General features: G+C 33.3%; 1 protein-coding gene across 1 annotated transcript; it reads left to right on the top strand.

Moving 5' to 3' along the window:
- The first annotated feature begins 584 nt into the window (after nucleotides 1-584).
- LOC117118866 (protein SERAC1-like) lies at nucleotides 585-12380 on the top strand. Its single transcript, XM_033263611.1, has 16 exons — nucleotides 585-1181; nucleotides 1453-1489; nucleotides 1640-1764; nucleotides 2228-2299; nucleotides 2791-2931; nucleotides 3404-3522; nucleotides 4440-4565; nucleotides 4923-5036; nucleotides 5580-5742; nucleotides 6238-6388; nucleotides 6541-6706; nucleotides 7600-7700; nucleotides 9772-9869; nucleotides 10175-10357; nucleotides 10684-10824; nucleotides 11049-12380. Exons 1-16 carry the CDS (start codon nucleotides 1169-1171, stop codon nucleotides 11267-11269), a joined length of 1971 nt encoding a protein of 656 aa, XP_033119502.1. The 5' UTR covers nucleotides 585-1168; the 3' UTR covers nucleotides 11270-12380.
- Nucleotides 12381-14725: the final 2345 nt, after the last annotated feature.

Genomic DNA, 14725 nt, shown 5'->3' with positions numbered 1-14725 from the left:
TTATTAAAATTAATATTCATGAGGTGATAATACGGATAGAAAAATACGCCCTCAGTCGGCCAGTGTTATCAGTACATGGTCAAGTTTTATTATGTAATTAATTAGGTAAGATCAATGGCAACGCAAGTCGCAAATAAACAATTCTGAACCCATGTTTATAGCAATTAACAGTCAATTAACAATGTTCTGTGCACTTCATTGGGATTAGCGTACTTGAATGGACTGATACTTGGTTACTTCTTAATTCTTCCTCTATGAGATGACAACAATATTTAATTTCTTAGTAAAAATAAAATACCCAAGGATTTGAATGGCCCAAGAACAAGACCAAGTCAAAATACCCAAGACCTTGGGTAAATACTCAAGAAGTGGTCACGTTGAATCCAACAATAATAGTATATACTGCATTGCATCACTATTAATAGTCTGAGTTAAATATTGAATTTAAAAAAAAAATCTCTTTTAATAAAATACAATTTCGTCCATACAATTTTAACAGTAGGCCAAATTATGCTGTATACTGTACTCTAAATACTGCGTTTTCATTGGCTGTAAAAGTAACTGTATTGTGTTGTTGTGTTGTTACGCTCGAGCGCTGTCACACAGAAGGCAGAAGGTTCACGCCGGGAAATTTCATTTTTTAAGTTGTACAATATCAGAATATATAATCGTGTGATTTATTTAACACTCTTGTAAAAGCCTTGATTAACATTCTTTTTAACATTATCATTTTCAAAAACAGACAAATTCTGTTTGCGGTATCGTAGTGCTATTTTGTCTAGGCCTAGCCTCGTCCACAAGCTAGGCTAGCTGGATTCGGTTCGGAGATTGACGCATAAAACGGCATGAATGAGGCTGGTTAATGTAAACAATTGACGATGCAATGAGTTTTTATCGGCCTAGCATTTAGTCTAAGAGGCTTATTAAGTACGCGAGCCATGTAACTGAATAAATCATTCTACAATACAGAGTACACGTTGCGAATTGTTATGATTGTATATTATTGGCTTAGCAGAATATATATCAAAAGCATCTTTATTGATGGTAGAAAAGATGGCAAGATAAGCTATTAGGCCTATGTATGTAGGCCTGTGCTGTTCTATTGTTAAAATGGCCATTATTCATATGGAACTGTGCATCTAATTGCCAAACCTAAGAAGTTTCTGAAATGGTTGTAAAAGGTATTTTAAAAAAAACCAAGTTTGTATTATTATATTATGACTTACAACAGTGATCAACCCATCATGAGATGTTCACACCAAGTTCTAAACATAGATTTAAATCAAAAGCTTAAATTAAATCAAGATTTGTTATGATCAAAATTAAGAATACCAACCTTATACTGGCATATATGCCTGGGGCTATACCTGTATTTAAACCCTCAGTAAACAATTTCGATTTGCCCATCAACTTCTTCAAAGTAATTGATGTAAGTTTTTTTTTTTAATGTAGGAAAAATAGCTTTGGCAGCAGTCTCTCTAGTCGGAGGGTAAGTATAAAAAATAGTAAAAATATTCATGTCAGTTTGAGCGCGGTGTTATTAATCATGCTATATTTGGTTGATAAAAACCTGGTAAATCTGATTTATATTGGTTTACTATCTAGCTGTAATAGGTGGAATTTGTCTTTCATTTTGCAGGGTTGGTGTTTTTGCCTACAAGCTAATTCAAGATATTGATCATGCGATGAACTTCAAATCAAACCAACTGAGCGTGGAGCACCATAGTCCATATATCTACCTGAAAACAGAGGCTTCAGAGCAAGGTGCTTAGTGTCATGAAGCTTCATGAAATATATTGATTTGGTTAAATGATAATCACTAGATGAACTAACAATATTATGTATATATCACTCAATTTATAAATAATATAGTAAAAATTTGATAATTAAGAATGTTTTCTTCATTCATTTATTCTTTATTCAGCCTACAAAACAGAGACAAATAATAAAAAAAAATAATAAATCAGTTCCTTAGAAATGACAATAGGCTTGAATTAATCTGAAAAAAGAGAAAGATAGAAAAGAATGAAAAAATTCTATATTGTTCTATATTTAGCCATCTTGTAGATTTACAATCCATCTACATAGCAAGTCTGTCACTTCTATGAGTTTTCAAATACTACTTATTCTGCAATTGTCTGTGAGATAATTTTACCTCAAACCATAATTATTTGCTCTATTAGCCCACAGTGTTTGAAATAGAGCTTTTTTTTTTGGTTTCTAAAAGAGTCGAATGTGGTTACTCACATGAAAAATGGCGTCAAGGTTCTGGAGAACATTATTGAAGATAAACACCCAAGTAAGTGTTACTTGCAATAGATAGAAGACTATCAAACAGCTTGTATACTCACAATTATGATACAGTATTAATTTCTGAAACTTCTCTCCTACTGTGTTTTATTTGCATAGACCCCAAATTGGCTGGTATCAGTTGAAGTGTTTTCACAGTTAAATGTCTTCAAATCATTCAAAATTCTGCCTCATTGGAACACAACGTATTTATAATTTTACATTGGGCAATTAAATGTTTTCAATTTTTATTTTTATTTTATTTTATTCATTCTGGCAAAACAATTAACAATATAAAACATTACAAATAAAAAAAAATTAGAAATTCACAAAGAAAAATCAGGTGAGCCAGGGAGCAGCAAAAGCGGAACCACTGTCATCTTAGAGATGTGCTGCTCCTAGCACATCACATCTCATTGAAATGTTTGCATTGTATTTTTTTAGGTTTTCTATATTTAACCACATACATTATATCATTCAAAATTTCATATGTATTTACAGGCACATCATGGCTGCCATTTTGGGTACCGTTGGACACGAGCAGTGCCAATCCTTGGCGACTGTTACAGAAGGCTAAATCTGAGAATCCATATGATCGCCAGCTTGCGATATCCTCTCTCGCTAACATTCACGGATGGCATGGTAAATCAACAGTCTTTGTATTCATTATTATTATTACCTCTGCCAAGAAGGTTATGCATTTGCTGCTGTCTGTCTGTCATTCTATTAGCAAGATTACACACAGACTAAGGAATGAATCATAAAATTTAGTGGAATGGTACATAATAATCAAAAAAAGAGATGATTAAATTTTGGAAAGAAATGGACAAGGTGAATGTCACAGAAATTCAATTGTTTTCCCTTGAAGTTATCTTCGAGCATGAAATAAAATTTATTTATTTTATTTATGTAAATAATGGAATTTCCAGTGCAAGGCCTACGTATTTTTCAGTATCCAGCCGCAGGGGGGAAGTATGCACTCATGGAGTGACTGCTCTAGTTATTATTATTATTATTGTTGTTACTATTAATGATGATGATTATGATAGTGGCTATGGTTTTTGCTGTTTCGAAAGTAATGACTATTTATATGAGCATTAATTGTCATCCTCAGATGCTGATTACCAGGTTGTTGCTCAAGCATGTGACCAGCACACTTTGATCGGTCTAGCAAGGTCACCTGACGTTGACAGTCGTTTCTTTCTGCCACCACCTCCTGTGAAAGAAAATCAGGTTTGTCTTCATCATACAGGTATCATCATCGTTAGAAATTTTCCCAACTTTGGGCCAATGAGAAAGCAGAGATAAACTGCAACGGTGGAGATTAAGTAATACTTGCTAGTATACGCTGTTCATATCAAAAGTATGACATCACAAGTCACTTTGCAGTGAGATTGTAATGGATAGCTTCGTGAAATTAACCAGCCTTCATAAATGTCGGTGTGGACAGCGGACGTCTCTCTGATGACTGTCTGTATGTCCAAGAATAATGTATAACATTAATAATACTAGTAAAATAACTAAAGTTTTGTCCACACTATCAAATTTTATGTGAAAAAATATAATGCGATATGCCCATATTTGGGTCTAATATGACATCAAAAAAGCAGCGTTCACGTCACGGCCCTTTTCCTTCCAATCCTTTTACCATTATACGCAAGAATCTTAATGTCGAGACTTAAATCGACATGGCTCTACAGAGTGTGATCTCGTGAATAGACTTGATAAGAAGAATGCCCATAAAAGGGTACATCACTCAAATTGTCACATGAAATGTGATAGTGTGGAGAGAGCTTTGTAGCTTGGACTCAAGTATATTAAACACAAGTTTTCTGTCTTATAAGAGTGTTTTGTTTGAATGCTTAAAAACCAAAATGCAATGAAAGGCCTAAATATGCACGCAGCCTCTGTTACATTACACTGATCAAGCTAATGCCCCCACTGTGACATTCCCCAAAACAATGGCCGTCTTACCAGGCAACTCCCTCTTGCCTTTGAAATTAATAGCATGTTACTATTTCAACTCATTGCTTTTTCACTAAGAGGCCAGTGGGAGTTTGCAATGAATTCAACATAAATCATAGTAGATTATATATATATAATATATAATAAATCAATGATATAAATTACTTTGAATAATCTAAACACAGGTAAATTTGTTTGAAAGATTTCGTCACCTGTTGGCTTCACTACCAAAGAGTGGTCTGGATGCTTGCACGGAATATTTTACAAAGACCGCCCTCTTGGGAGATAATGCAGCCCAAGCAGATGATCAGGTAAAGGCCCTTGACAAGGTTATTTGTAATTGTGAATGATGCAATCTGCTTTGCAATCTTTAAAAAAAAATTGTTTATGATATAATGCATGGAAAGGTTCATAAGTAATATTGAGAACCTATAGTCTATGAAGACTCCAAGCAAAGGAAAAATGAAAGAATGGAGAGGTTAAGTTTGTTAATGGTATCTTTGAATGCCTGAGACTTAAAAGAAGGAGGGACACAAAAACTAGCTAGTTAGATAGGTTAAAATAAAAATAAAAATAATGAAAAAATATGAGTGTTGAGGGCTGACCTGATCATTGTTCAAAAAAAATGTATGAAGTATTTAACAATTTCAATATCTGATTTTCTACAGAGTGGCGCCCTCTGTTTTGGAGGCAATAGTCTATCGTTTGTAAGCAGTCTGAGTCGAGTGCCCACAGAGCGTGCCGAACGGTTTTACCTCATGGCTCTTGTCAATCATTCCGAGGTACTATTAAACATGGCAGTCTTTTATTTAGAATCACAGTAGTATTGTTTGTTTGTTGGTTAAACAAATTGAACATTTGGTATAGACACTGCTTGTGGAATGATATTTCATCTGTTAGTCAACTCAACCAGTCGCACTTGTAAAAGGGGGTGGGGGTAGAGTCATGATTTATTTCTGGGTCAAGTTGACCTGGTCAAGTCAAGTGCACTGGTGGCCAGGGTTTTTTTTTTAGGCAATATCAATGACTATGTCACATGATTACAGGAGAACAATCTCATAGTTATCAACCTCAGAGAATTTGAATGTGTGACTGATGAAAATTTATGAGTGGGTTTTGGCTGGCAGGACCATTTAAGGGGTGAGCTTAAAGGGGGGATGGGGGGAAGCAAAGGATTTAAAAAAAAAAAAATAATAAGCTGTTAAACACTCATACTCCATTTCAAAAGAGATCATATTGTGTATTTATATAGTAGCTTTTTTAAAAACTGATTCCAGGTGGCTACACCATAAACATTCAGCAAATTTATTTCTTAAAAATTGCAGATTGAATCTCATGCTGAAGATATTATAAGCAATGGTGGCTTACAGATGTTGATGGAACTGCAACAAGTGCGCCCTCACAGTTTGCAGTTGCATTGCTACATCGCACAGGTTTTAGGCAACCTTGCTGTGTATACACGATTCCACCAGAACATAATCCAAGCTGGTAAGCAAAGATTCAACACGTACAAACACACACTCAGACACATTAAGGGTTTAAGGATCTGGGATTAGGGAGCTTAAGCAAAGAACATTAGGATTAGGAATTAATAATAATAAAAATAATATTTATTTGGCAAAGTATAAGTACAATATTGCCAGGAGCAAAGAATCGTTATCAAATCAAAAGAGAAAAGTGCTCTTACTCCATTTTCGTTTTCTGTCACAGTCTAATGGCAGTAGATCCGAGGCACTAGGCCGAAGCAGACGCTGCTGTTACATCAAATTTGCCGGCGTGTTCTCTGCGTATATGCACTAGTTAAAGCGATGGGTAAATAAATAACACCTAATAGCTTGCAGATCGTTGACACACACTGACACATATACCACAGTGGGGTCCCCTGTCAGTATCTATTCAGATTCAGATCAAAACAGGTGTAAAAAACTGAAAAAATAAAAAGTTTGGACCCTAAGGCAAGCTCCACTGTGCTTTTCATTGCAGGTTTTGTACGTGTACTAGTTAACTGGGTTAAATCAACTCACATTCCACTTCAGATGGAGGCCAGTCGCGCCCTAGCTAACCTGGATCAGGTGTACACTAAGAATGTACTTAAAAACGGAATATACCAGCTTCACCCTCAATATAGATACAGGTAACGAAGTAGACCACCAAATTATCAATCACTGTTTTCTGTGCTGTTGTGGTACCATTCACTTTATGCGTCTTTTTCCAGTATCAGTTACTGGAAGTACCTGTACTTTATTGATATTTATTATTATACTATTACCTGATTTGTTATTACAGTGATGAAATAGTTGCTGATGTAGTGTTTGTACATGGCCTACTTGGTGGCGCTTTTCATTCCTGGAGGCAGCGAGCAAATGACAAGGGTGAGAGCCCTTCTAGCCCAGATAAAGACAGCGCCGATGAAAATGACATTGTAAAGAATTTAACACCGTGTTGGCCGAAGGTTAGAAATGTACTAGTATATAATTCAACTCCCATTTCAAATGATGATACAAGAGTGTAAATTTTAAACTAGGGTATTAATGTCCATTATCACTTCTACATTGTGGAGGCAGTTTGGCGCAGTGGAAATGGTTTGGTTTCCCAACCTCGAGATCAGGGTTTCAATCCTTCGCTGTGCATTTCCCTTGTGTCCTTGAGCAAGGCACTTTATACCTACATTGCTTCAGTCTATCCACCTGTATCAGTAGGTACATGCAAATTGCTGGGAGTAAACTGCACTGGACTAGCATCCCTCTCAGGGGAAGTATCACATTCGCATCCGCTGCATGCTACAGAAACTGGGGATAAGCTCGAGCGCCTATGAGCCCTGTGGCTCGGCAAGAATTTACTTTCACTCCTACATTATGCCTACAAATTAAATAGTCTGCTTTGTCAGATGTATAACTCAAAGATTGACTGATAACAAGTTAAATAGATTCAATGAAGGGGGATGTACGGTAGTGGTGATTGGTTGATCTCTACTTTTCTCCCTGGTAAGTGAAATGTTTTAACCAAAATTATATTAACTTTAGATAAGTGTTTAATCATTGTATCTGTTCTAGAATGATTATGTGCAGTATTGGAGAGCCACTCTGATAGTACAGTTAATTTTCAGCTATAACTTTTATTTTGTCTTTTCATGTTTCTTTGTTTGTAATTGGTTCACCTGGAAATAAAATTTAAAAAAAAAAAAAAAAAAAATGTTTCACCTGGAAATTGAATAAAATATTTAAATATAAATAAAAGTGTATCAAGTTCTATTATATTATGTATATGAGCCTACACATGGATAACAATGACTGAATCATGTCTTCCTCTTTCCGTATTTTATCATTTTGACTACTACACATGCAGACTTGGTTAGCTGAAGACTGCCCTCATTTACGTATCTTAACAGTTGCCTACGAAACCCAGGTATCAGAGTGGACGTCAACTTGTCCATACGGTCAAGAAAAGTAAGTAAAATAAATAACTAAATAAATACGGTGTTATAAATAAATGGAAAATTTTTACATTTCCTCAGATACATGAATGCTGGGTTAAACTACCATAGAACAACTGGTTTCTATCTAACCTCTAGAGGGGGCTATGTAATCATATTTCTGTTTCATTATTACAATATTTATATTACCAATAAGCGTACCTCTCAAATTTCATTGAGATTAATAAATACGTACATAATTTATATAGAAAATGGATATCTCAGATCTGTTTATATTGTAGAAGATGATCTGTATATATTATGCCGATCTCACTATTGCTTTTGCAATAAATAATAAATAATGATAAAACTTCTCAGATTTCAAAAAAGCTTAATCAATATGTACATTTTTTATATAGAAAATTGATATCTCAGATCTGTTTATATTGTAGAATATGCTTCACATTATTATTCCTGTCCCGCAAATTGCCTTTGCAATAATAACATTAAGACAACAGTATATGCATGTGTGCAATTTTAGTGATATATTGTTTGAATCAAATATTGTATTCTCATTAAAAAATATAATGTTTAATTGTTGGAAGAGAACATAATAAATTTAATAAAAGAATTAAATATTTTCTATGCTGGAAAAGGTATGTTATATCTATGTTGTAAAATATAATAATAATAATAATAACAATAATAATAATAATAAAATCTTTCTTTTATAACAGAAGCTCTCTTCACCAAGGTTTTGTTCTTCCTCGAGGTTGTATATGTATCTTTTACATAACGTGAAACAAACTTAACTATAAAATTTACAACTATCAAGAACTACTTACAGAAGTACTAAAACTAAAAGGAAAATAGCAAAGCTGAAAAGCAAAAATACTACCAAATAAACTGTACTTAGAAAAATTATCAAAATTATGTAGAAATTATCCTTTTAAAAATATTAAGAATGGTAATAAATTCATGTTTCTATTAAACAATTATCAATACAGTAATAGTAACAACAATAACAGAACTGGGTTTCAAATACATTTATTACTTCCTTTTTGAAAGTATATTCATATTTCATATTATTTAAAAATAAAAAATTGAAATTATCACGTACAGTCTTTTTTTTACTATAAGACAATTCCTTTCATAATAATAATTTCAGAAATTTACAACCTGCAGTGTTTGTGTTTTGTCACATCTGATTTGAAACTATATTAAATACTTCATGATATAAAAGACTCATTCTCTATTTCAAAGCCCCTCTTGTGCCGAATGTAAAGCCAAGTCCCATCCGTGCCACAAATCCTTCGTTCATTTCTACCGATATCATCAAGCAAAAGGCAGAAAATCAATTTCATTGATATAACAATGAGAATCCCTATCATTTATAGATCCTTGAATCATGCTTTCTGAAAGATTCATTTCATGAATATGACCGCTAGATTAGGTTTGAATCGTCTTGGGAGATAACAAGAAATTGAAACTTGATATCATATTTATAGACAACTTGAGAACTCACAATGAAGCTTAAAGACATACTGTCTGCCAAAAAAAAATTGGAAAAACACCTAATAAATTCAATTAAAATTCTGAAAAGGAAATGAATGAAATAATTTATTAGCCAATCGCAAACAGATAGAAAAATAACAGATTTTGCTGATTTACTGGAATTGTACTACAAATTTTAAACTGTTTTGCCTTTATTTGTAATCAAGAAATCACAAAGGAGCTTAAAGATATACTGTCAGCCCACAAAAAAATCAATTCAAATTCTGAATAGGAAAAGAATCAAATAATTTATAAGCTTTCAATCATAAACAGATAGAAACACAATAGATTTTGCTGATTTACTGGAATTTGACTATAAATTTTAAACTATTTTTCCTACATTTGTCAGACAATCATTAGCTGCATGTAGGCAAGGACTCACAAAGAAACTTAAATATGTACTGTCTGCCCCTCAAAAATTCAATTAAAATTCAGAATAGAAAAAGAATCAAATAATTTATAAGCTTTAAATCATAAACAGATAGAAAAATAATAGATTTTGCTGAAATTTTACTATAAATTTTAAACTATTTTTTCCCTACAATTGGCAGACGATCATTAGCTGCACGTAGTCAAGAACTGCTTAAGAAATTAGAAGAGGCTGGAATAGGGCAGCGGCCAGTTATCTGGGTGACTCATTCTATGGGAGGTGAGGACAATAGGCCTAGGTCTATTATTTTTTTTCTCTTCTTTATACTGGGTATCCTTTTCAGTAGTAGGAAAATTGCCAACCGATCAACTGCATTTCAAATGTCACTGCGTTTGGGCAACATAATTTTTTATATATATATGATTAACAGAAGCTGGAAAAAAAAAATATTGCATGTGGGAGTTGAAGGTGTAGAAATGAAAAAAAAAACCTCCTAAAGCTCTAATAGTATAAAGGTCTTGCATTATTAGTCAGGCTTTTGAAGGATGAATATATCTTTAGTTTAATGATCATTTCTTGTTCAGGTCTACTGGTGAAGCAGATGTTAATAACAGCATGGCAGAGCAAATCCCAGCGGACCGTAGCTAGTGAAACAGCAGGCGTCGTGTTCTACAGTACCCCGCACCAAGGCTCCGCCATTGCTGCTTACTCGCAGCAGGCTAGCTATCTACTCTACCCGTCAGTAGAGGTGGCTGAACTACGGCAAAGTAAACACTTTATTAACATACTTTTGAATCGGATCAGTTATCAACTCCCAATGGAATACAAATCAAAACAGAATTGTTTTTGATTAACAAGTTCTGCTGTGAAATATTATTATTTGTGCATCTGTAAATTAAAGAAAACTGACAAATAGTATGCATAAGAACATATTTTGAAATAGAATAAACTCTCAGATACTTTTAAATACAAAACCAGTCCTTGTACTATGGTTGGTGAAACATAATAGGGTTGGGAAAAAGTCAAACCTTTTTTAAATTTCCATTCCAATTCCAAAAAATTTATATGCGATTGATTTTCTGTACTTGCCTAGATTCTCCGTCCTTACGACAATTACACGGACAATTCCGTGCATTTGTTCAAACGTTTGGTCTGCCCGTGCTCAGCTTTGGTGAAATGCAGCCAACAGAGGTCGCACTTCTGAAACTGTTTGTTGTTCCAATGTCTTCAGCTCGTGAGTATTCTCAAAACTCTTATAAATTTATCAGATACAATAAGCGTTATTTAAAAAAACTTTTGTTTTTCGTAAAATAATTTGCATGTAATTTATTTTATTATTATTAAAACTTTATTTTAAAGGCTGTGTTGCCATTGTTAAATTTTTAAATAAAACATAGAAAGCAAAACAAAAGAACACGATCAAACAGATTGATGGCCTTAACCCAATTTCTCATTTAGATCCTGGATTTGGTGACTTTCATATGTTGAATACTAATCACTTTGGTGTTTGCAAGCCAACGAGTCGTTCTTCACCTGTTTACCAAGTACTTTTGAAATACTTGAACCGTCATGCACCTTCGTCACTTCACGCTATCATAGCTGAAATTCTTACTCAAGAACCTATGGACTGGCACCTTGATTCACTTGAGCCTCCTCCTTTCGCAGGCTTTGACCAGTAGCCATTTGTAAAGCTAGAATAAATTACCACAGCTACTGTCATTGCAAACTTTGACCCATAGGGTTAAGAGTTGTTCTTGCCCCTGACCAGCAGGCTTAGGGTGCCTCTGACCAAAAAGCTTAAGGAAAGCCAAGTTTTAATAGCTCACACTTTATTGACGGCCTTAACTCAATTGCAATATGAAAAAAATGTACCTGGGATCTCAACTTTACAGATCAACTAAATATTTATATCCTCCAAGGAGCCACTTTTATTCTTAAAGAATATGAATATATAATAAAGTATTAAAGTATTATCTTAAATTTTAATTATTAATATTTATTGATTACTATTTTTAATTAATAAAGGTAAATTACCTAACAAATTATCTTAGTTGTTTTATGGTGATGGGTAATTAGTTAAGAAAGTAGTGTAAATTATATATTTATTACTGTAGTGGAAAGCAAATTCATGCTAATCTTTATATAATGATACAGGGTATCTGCATTTATCCAAGAGAGTGAAAATATGATTCAATATTGCTAGTGAATTGAATCCAATCATTTTAATATCCACTTCCAATTGGCTGAACAACCAATTTACTTGAAGTTAATAGCACATGATGCTTGTGGGTTTTCAATAAGAGAGGTATCCAGTATGAAGAGGTCATATTCCTAGCTGGAAGCTGAAGAATAAAATTCCTTTTTAATGTGTGGGAATAGTGGGATCCCAAAAGATATTTATTTTTCATGAGCAAATTATACAAACTCAACTAAAATATATCTATACTATATACAGTATATACTTCTATGCTATATTTATGTATATATCTAAACACACACACACACACATATATATATATATATATATATATATATATATATATATATACACATATATATATACATACATATACACTACACACACACATATATATATATATATACACTATGCATATATATAATAGATTTACTTTATCTAGCTTCATGGAGAAAATGTTGGTTTAAGTTATTGCAAGTGTAATACTTGTATTGTTGTTCCAGTGTGCTGTTGCTAAGGCTATAGGCAGTATTTTTGTTCATTTTTTCTTCAAACAGTTCATTTTAAATTGATTAAAGTTATGAATATAATGAAAAGTAATTTTGTTTATTTTGAATGTGTTTCAGTTTCTTTGGCAAAATTTCACTCCTACTCTAGGTCTATCGCTAATTTAGGCATACATAAAATGACATTGAATAATACATTTAAATTAATGATATTTTTGGCAGCGTGTAAGGGCATTTTATAAGCAGTGGGGATGATGATGAATTTGGCGATAACATTTATGGTGGTGGTGAAGATAACGACGACATTGCTATTGACCAATAGGAGCGCTTTTGCGCAACAGCGGTTGCAGTCCTACTTCTAAATCTTGAGGTCGGAGGTACAATCCCTCGCTCCGTATTTTGCTTGTGTCCTTAGGCAAGGCACTTTACTTACAGTTGTCTATCTCCACCAGGAGTGCATCTGGTAGGTTCAAACACAAAGTACGCTGATTACAGCTGCAACATTGTGGAATTCTCCCCAGGACCGGAGCATGTGTTCCATACATGCATGATCCAATGGCCGGTGGTAATAATGTTAAGCGCATACGTTTCTACAATATGCCCTCTATAAGTCAACTATTATTATTATATGCCCTCTATAAGTCAACCATTATTATTATTGATTTTTTTATGTCTTATGTAAGCTTGATATGATAATGATCATTATTAAGCAGGTGATTTTTTTGTAATGTATAAAGTATTACTAAAAGTATTATTATTTTTTAACATTTTTTCAATGTGCATGCAACGATGAGGCATTTATTTCAAATCACAGATGTTCATACAACATTCATAATGATGCCTCGGTAAGAAAATTTCACTTTATTGTGTCTCAGTGTGCCTACACCAACATTCATTTCCGTTTCATTTCAACATTAGGCAAACAAATGACAACAAGTAATTGATATTTCTATTAATTTCTCAATAGATGACGATCACAATTAATATTAATCAATAATTCTCATTCGAAGCACTCTTTATTCTACAAACAATTTGAATAAGCTTCTTTAAGTTAATTTCATAACATGGTAGTTCCTTCTGCCATTTCTTAAACCCACTATTCATTCTTCGGACACATTTCAGAATATGCATTTTGTACCATCACATTGAATATTGGGTAGAAATGGGGCCAACGAGAAATATATCAGACCCTGAATAATTGACTACATGGCCAACATTTCAAAATTTGTCGATATTTATTCTTGCTAATTAGTATTGTTTGTAGGCATTATTTTGACTTCAGGACCCTAATTTGTCTATAGTGAGGCCTGAGGAATCGAGGTAACCTGGGGCGGACTTTTTCCCCTCCCCCCACCCACCCTTGGTAACCTTGTATTATTGACAAAATGTTAACACTTCACAATTGAATTAATCAATAATTCAATTAAGAATATTGTTACAATATTCAAGTTAAATTCTAATATAATACGATGGTTATTGTTGCAAGATTTGTAGAGTAAATCTTCTCTGATAAAGAACATCAGTCATCGCTGATGCTGACTCAAGTATACTGTCAAATTGATTTCCATAAATACAAAACGGGTTAATTAATTTGTGTCAAATATAAAAAAATATCTAATTTAGCACTAATTAATCAATCAGGATCATGTTTCAATAACCCCTCCCCTTTTGTTTCAAACCCACAGGACCGTTAATCTCATCTAATAATTAAGAAATGTAATAATATTCACGCATTGATTTTCAATAATTAATTTCTATTAAATTTATATCAACCTAATTTTAATTAATAAGTGCCAGAACATGTATTTTTTTTCCTCAGAACATGGATGAATACTATGCCATTAATTCAACGTTTGACCTTCGAACTTATTATATTTAATTATAATTTCATAATGTACACCATCAGAAACATTTACGTATGTATGAATGATGCAAGTTCAGCTGTGCCATATCCCTTTAGCTCTTGTTATGCTCCCTGAAACTGCTGTAGGGATATTTTCCAACACTATACTTCAAGATTAGCAAGCAGAAAAGGGGAAGGGGGTGGATACTGGGAAGGGGATTGGGAAGGAGTGCTGAACAATTGACATGCATCATCATTAGTAGTACAGTATTGAAATGAGAAGTAATGCTACAATGAATATAAAATATCACTTATATTAACAATACAAACTCCAATTGCTGCCAAGAGGAGCAAATTAGAGTACATAATTGAATAGAACCACTAGACAGCCAAGCCTTGTCACAGACAGACTGAGGTAAGAAATTCTCAACAAATGTATTCACACAATACAAACCCAAAATAAAATATATATTTAATTTTTTTTCCCAGTTACTTTTCTCTAGTTTTTAAAGATATCTTTATCACAAACTCTTGAGGTTAAGGTATGTACAACCTGTAGTTAATAGAATTGAGAAGAAAAAGCTCTATA

This window comes from Anneissia japonica, unplaced genomic scaffold, assembly GCF_011630105.1.
Source record: "Anneissia japonica isolate Jap-2015-1 unplaced genomic scaffold, ASM1163010v1 scaffold737_len1565949_cov176, whole genome shotgun sequence".
Lineage (NCBI taxonomy): Eukaryota > Metazoa > Echinodermata > Crinoidea > Comatulida > Comatulidae > Anneissia > Anneissia japonica.
Note: the sequence above shows the minus strand (reverse complement) of the source record. Positions and strands in the feature narration are given on the sequence as shown.

Coding starts and splice junctions, on each gene's coding strand:
- LOC117118866 (XM_033263611.1), top strand. Junction 5,743..6,237: donor CCAGAACATAATCCAAGCTG/GTAAGCAAAGAT, acceptor TTTTCATTGCAG/GTTTTGTACGTGTACTAGTT. Junction 10,825..11,048: donor TGTTCCAATGTCTTCAGCTC/GTGAGTATTCTC, acceptor TTTCTCATTTAG/ATCCTGGATTTGGTGACTTT.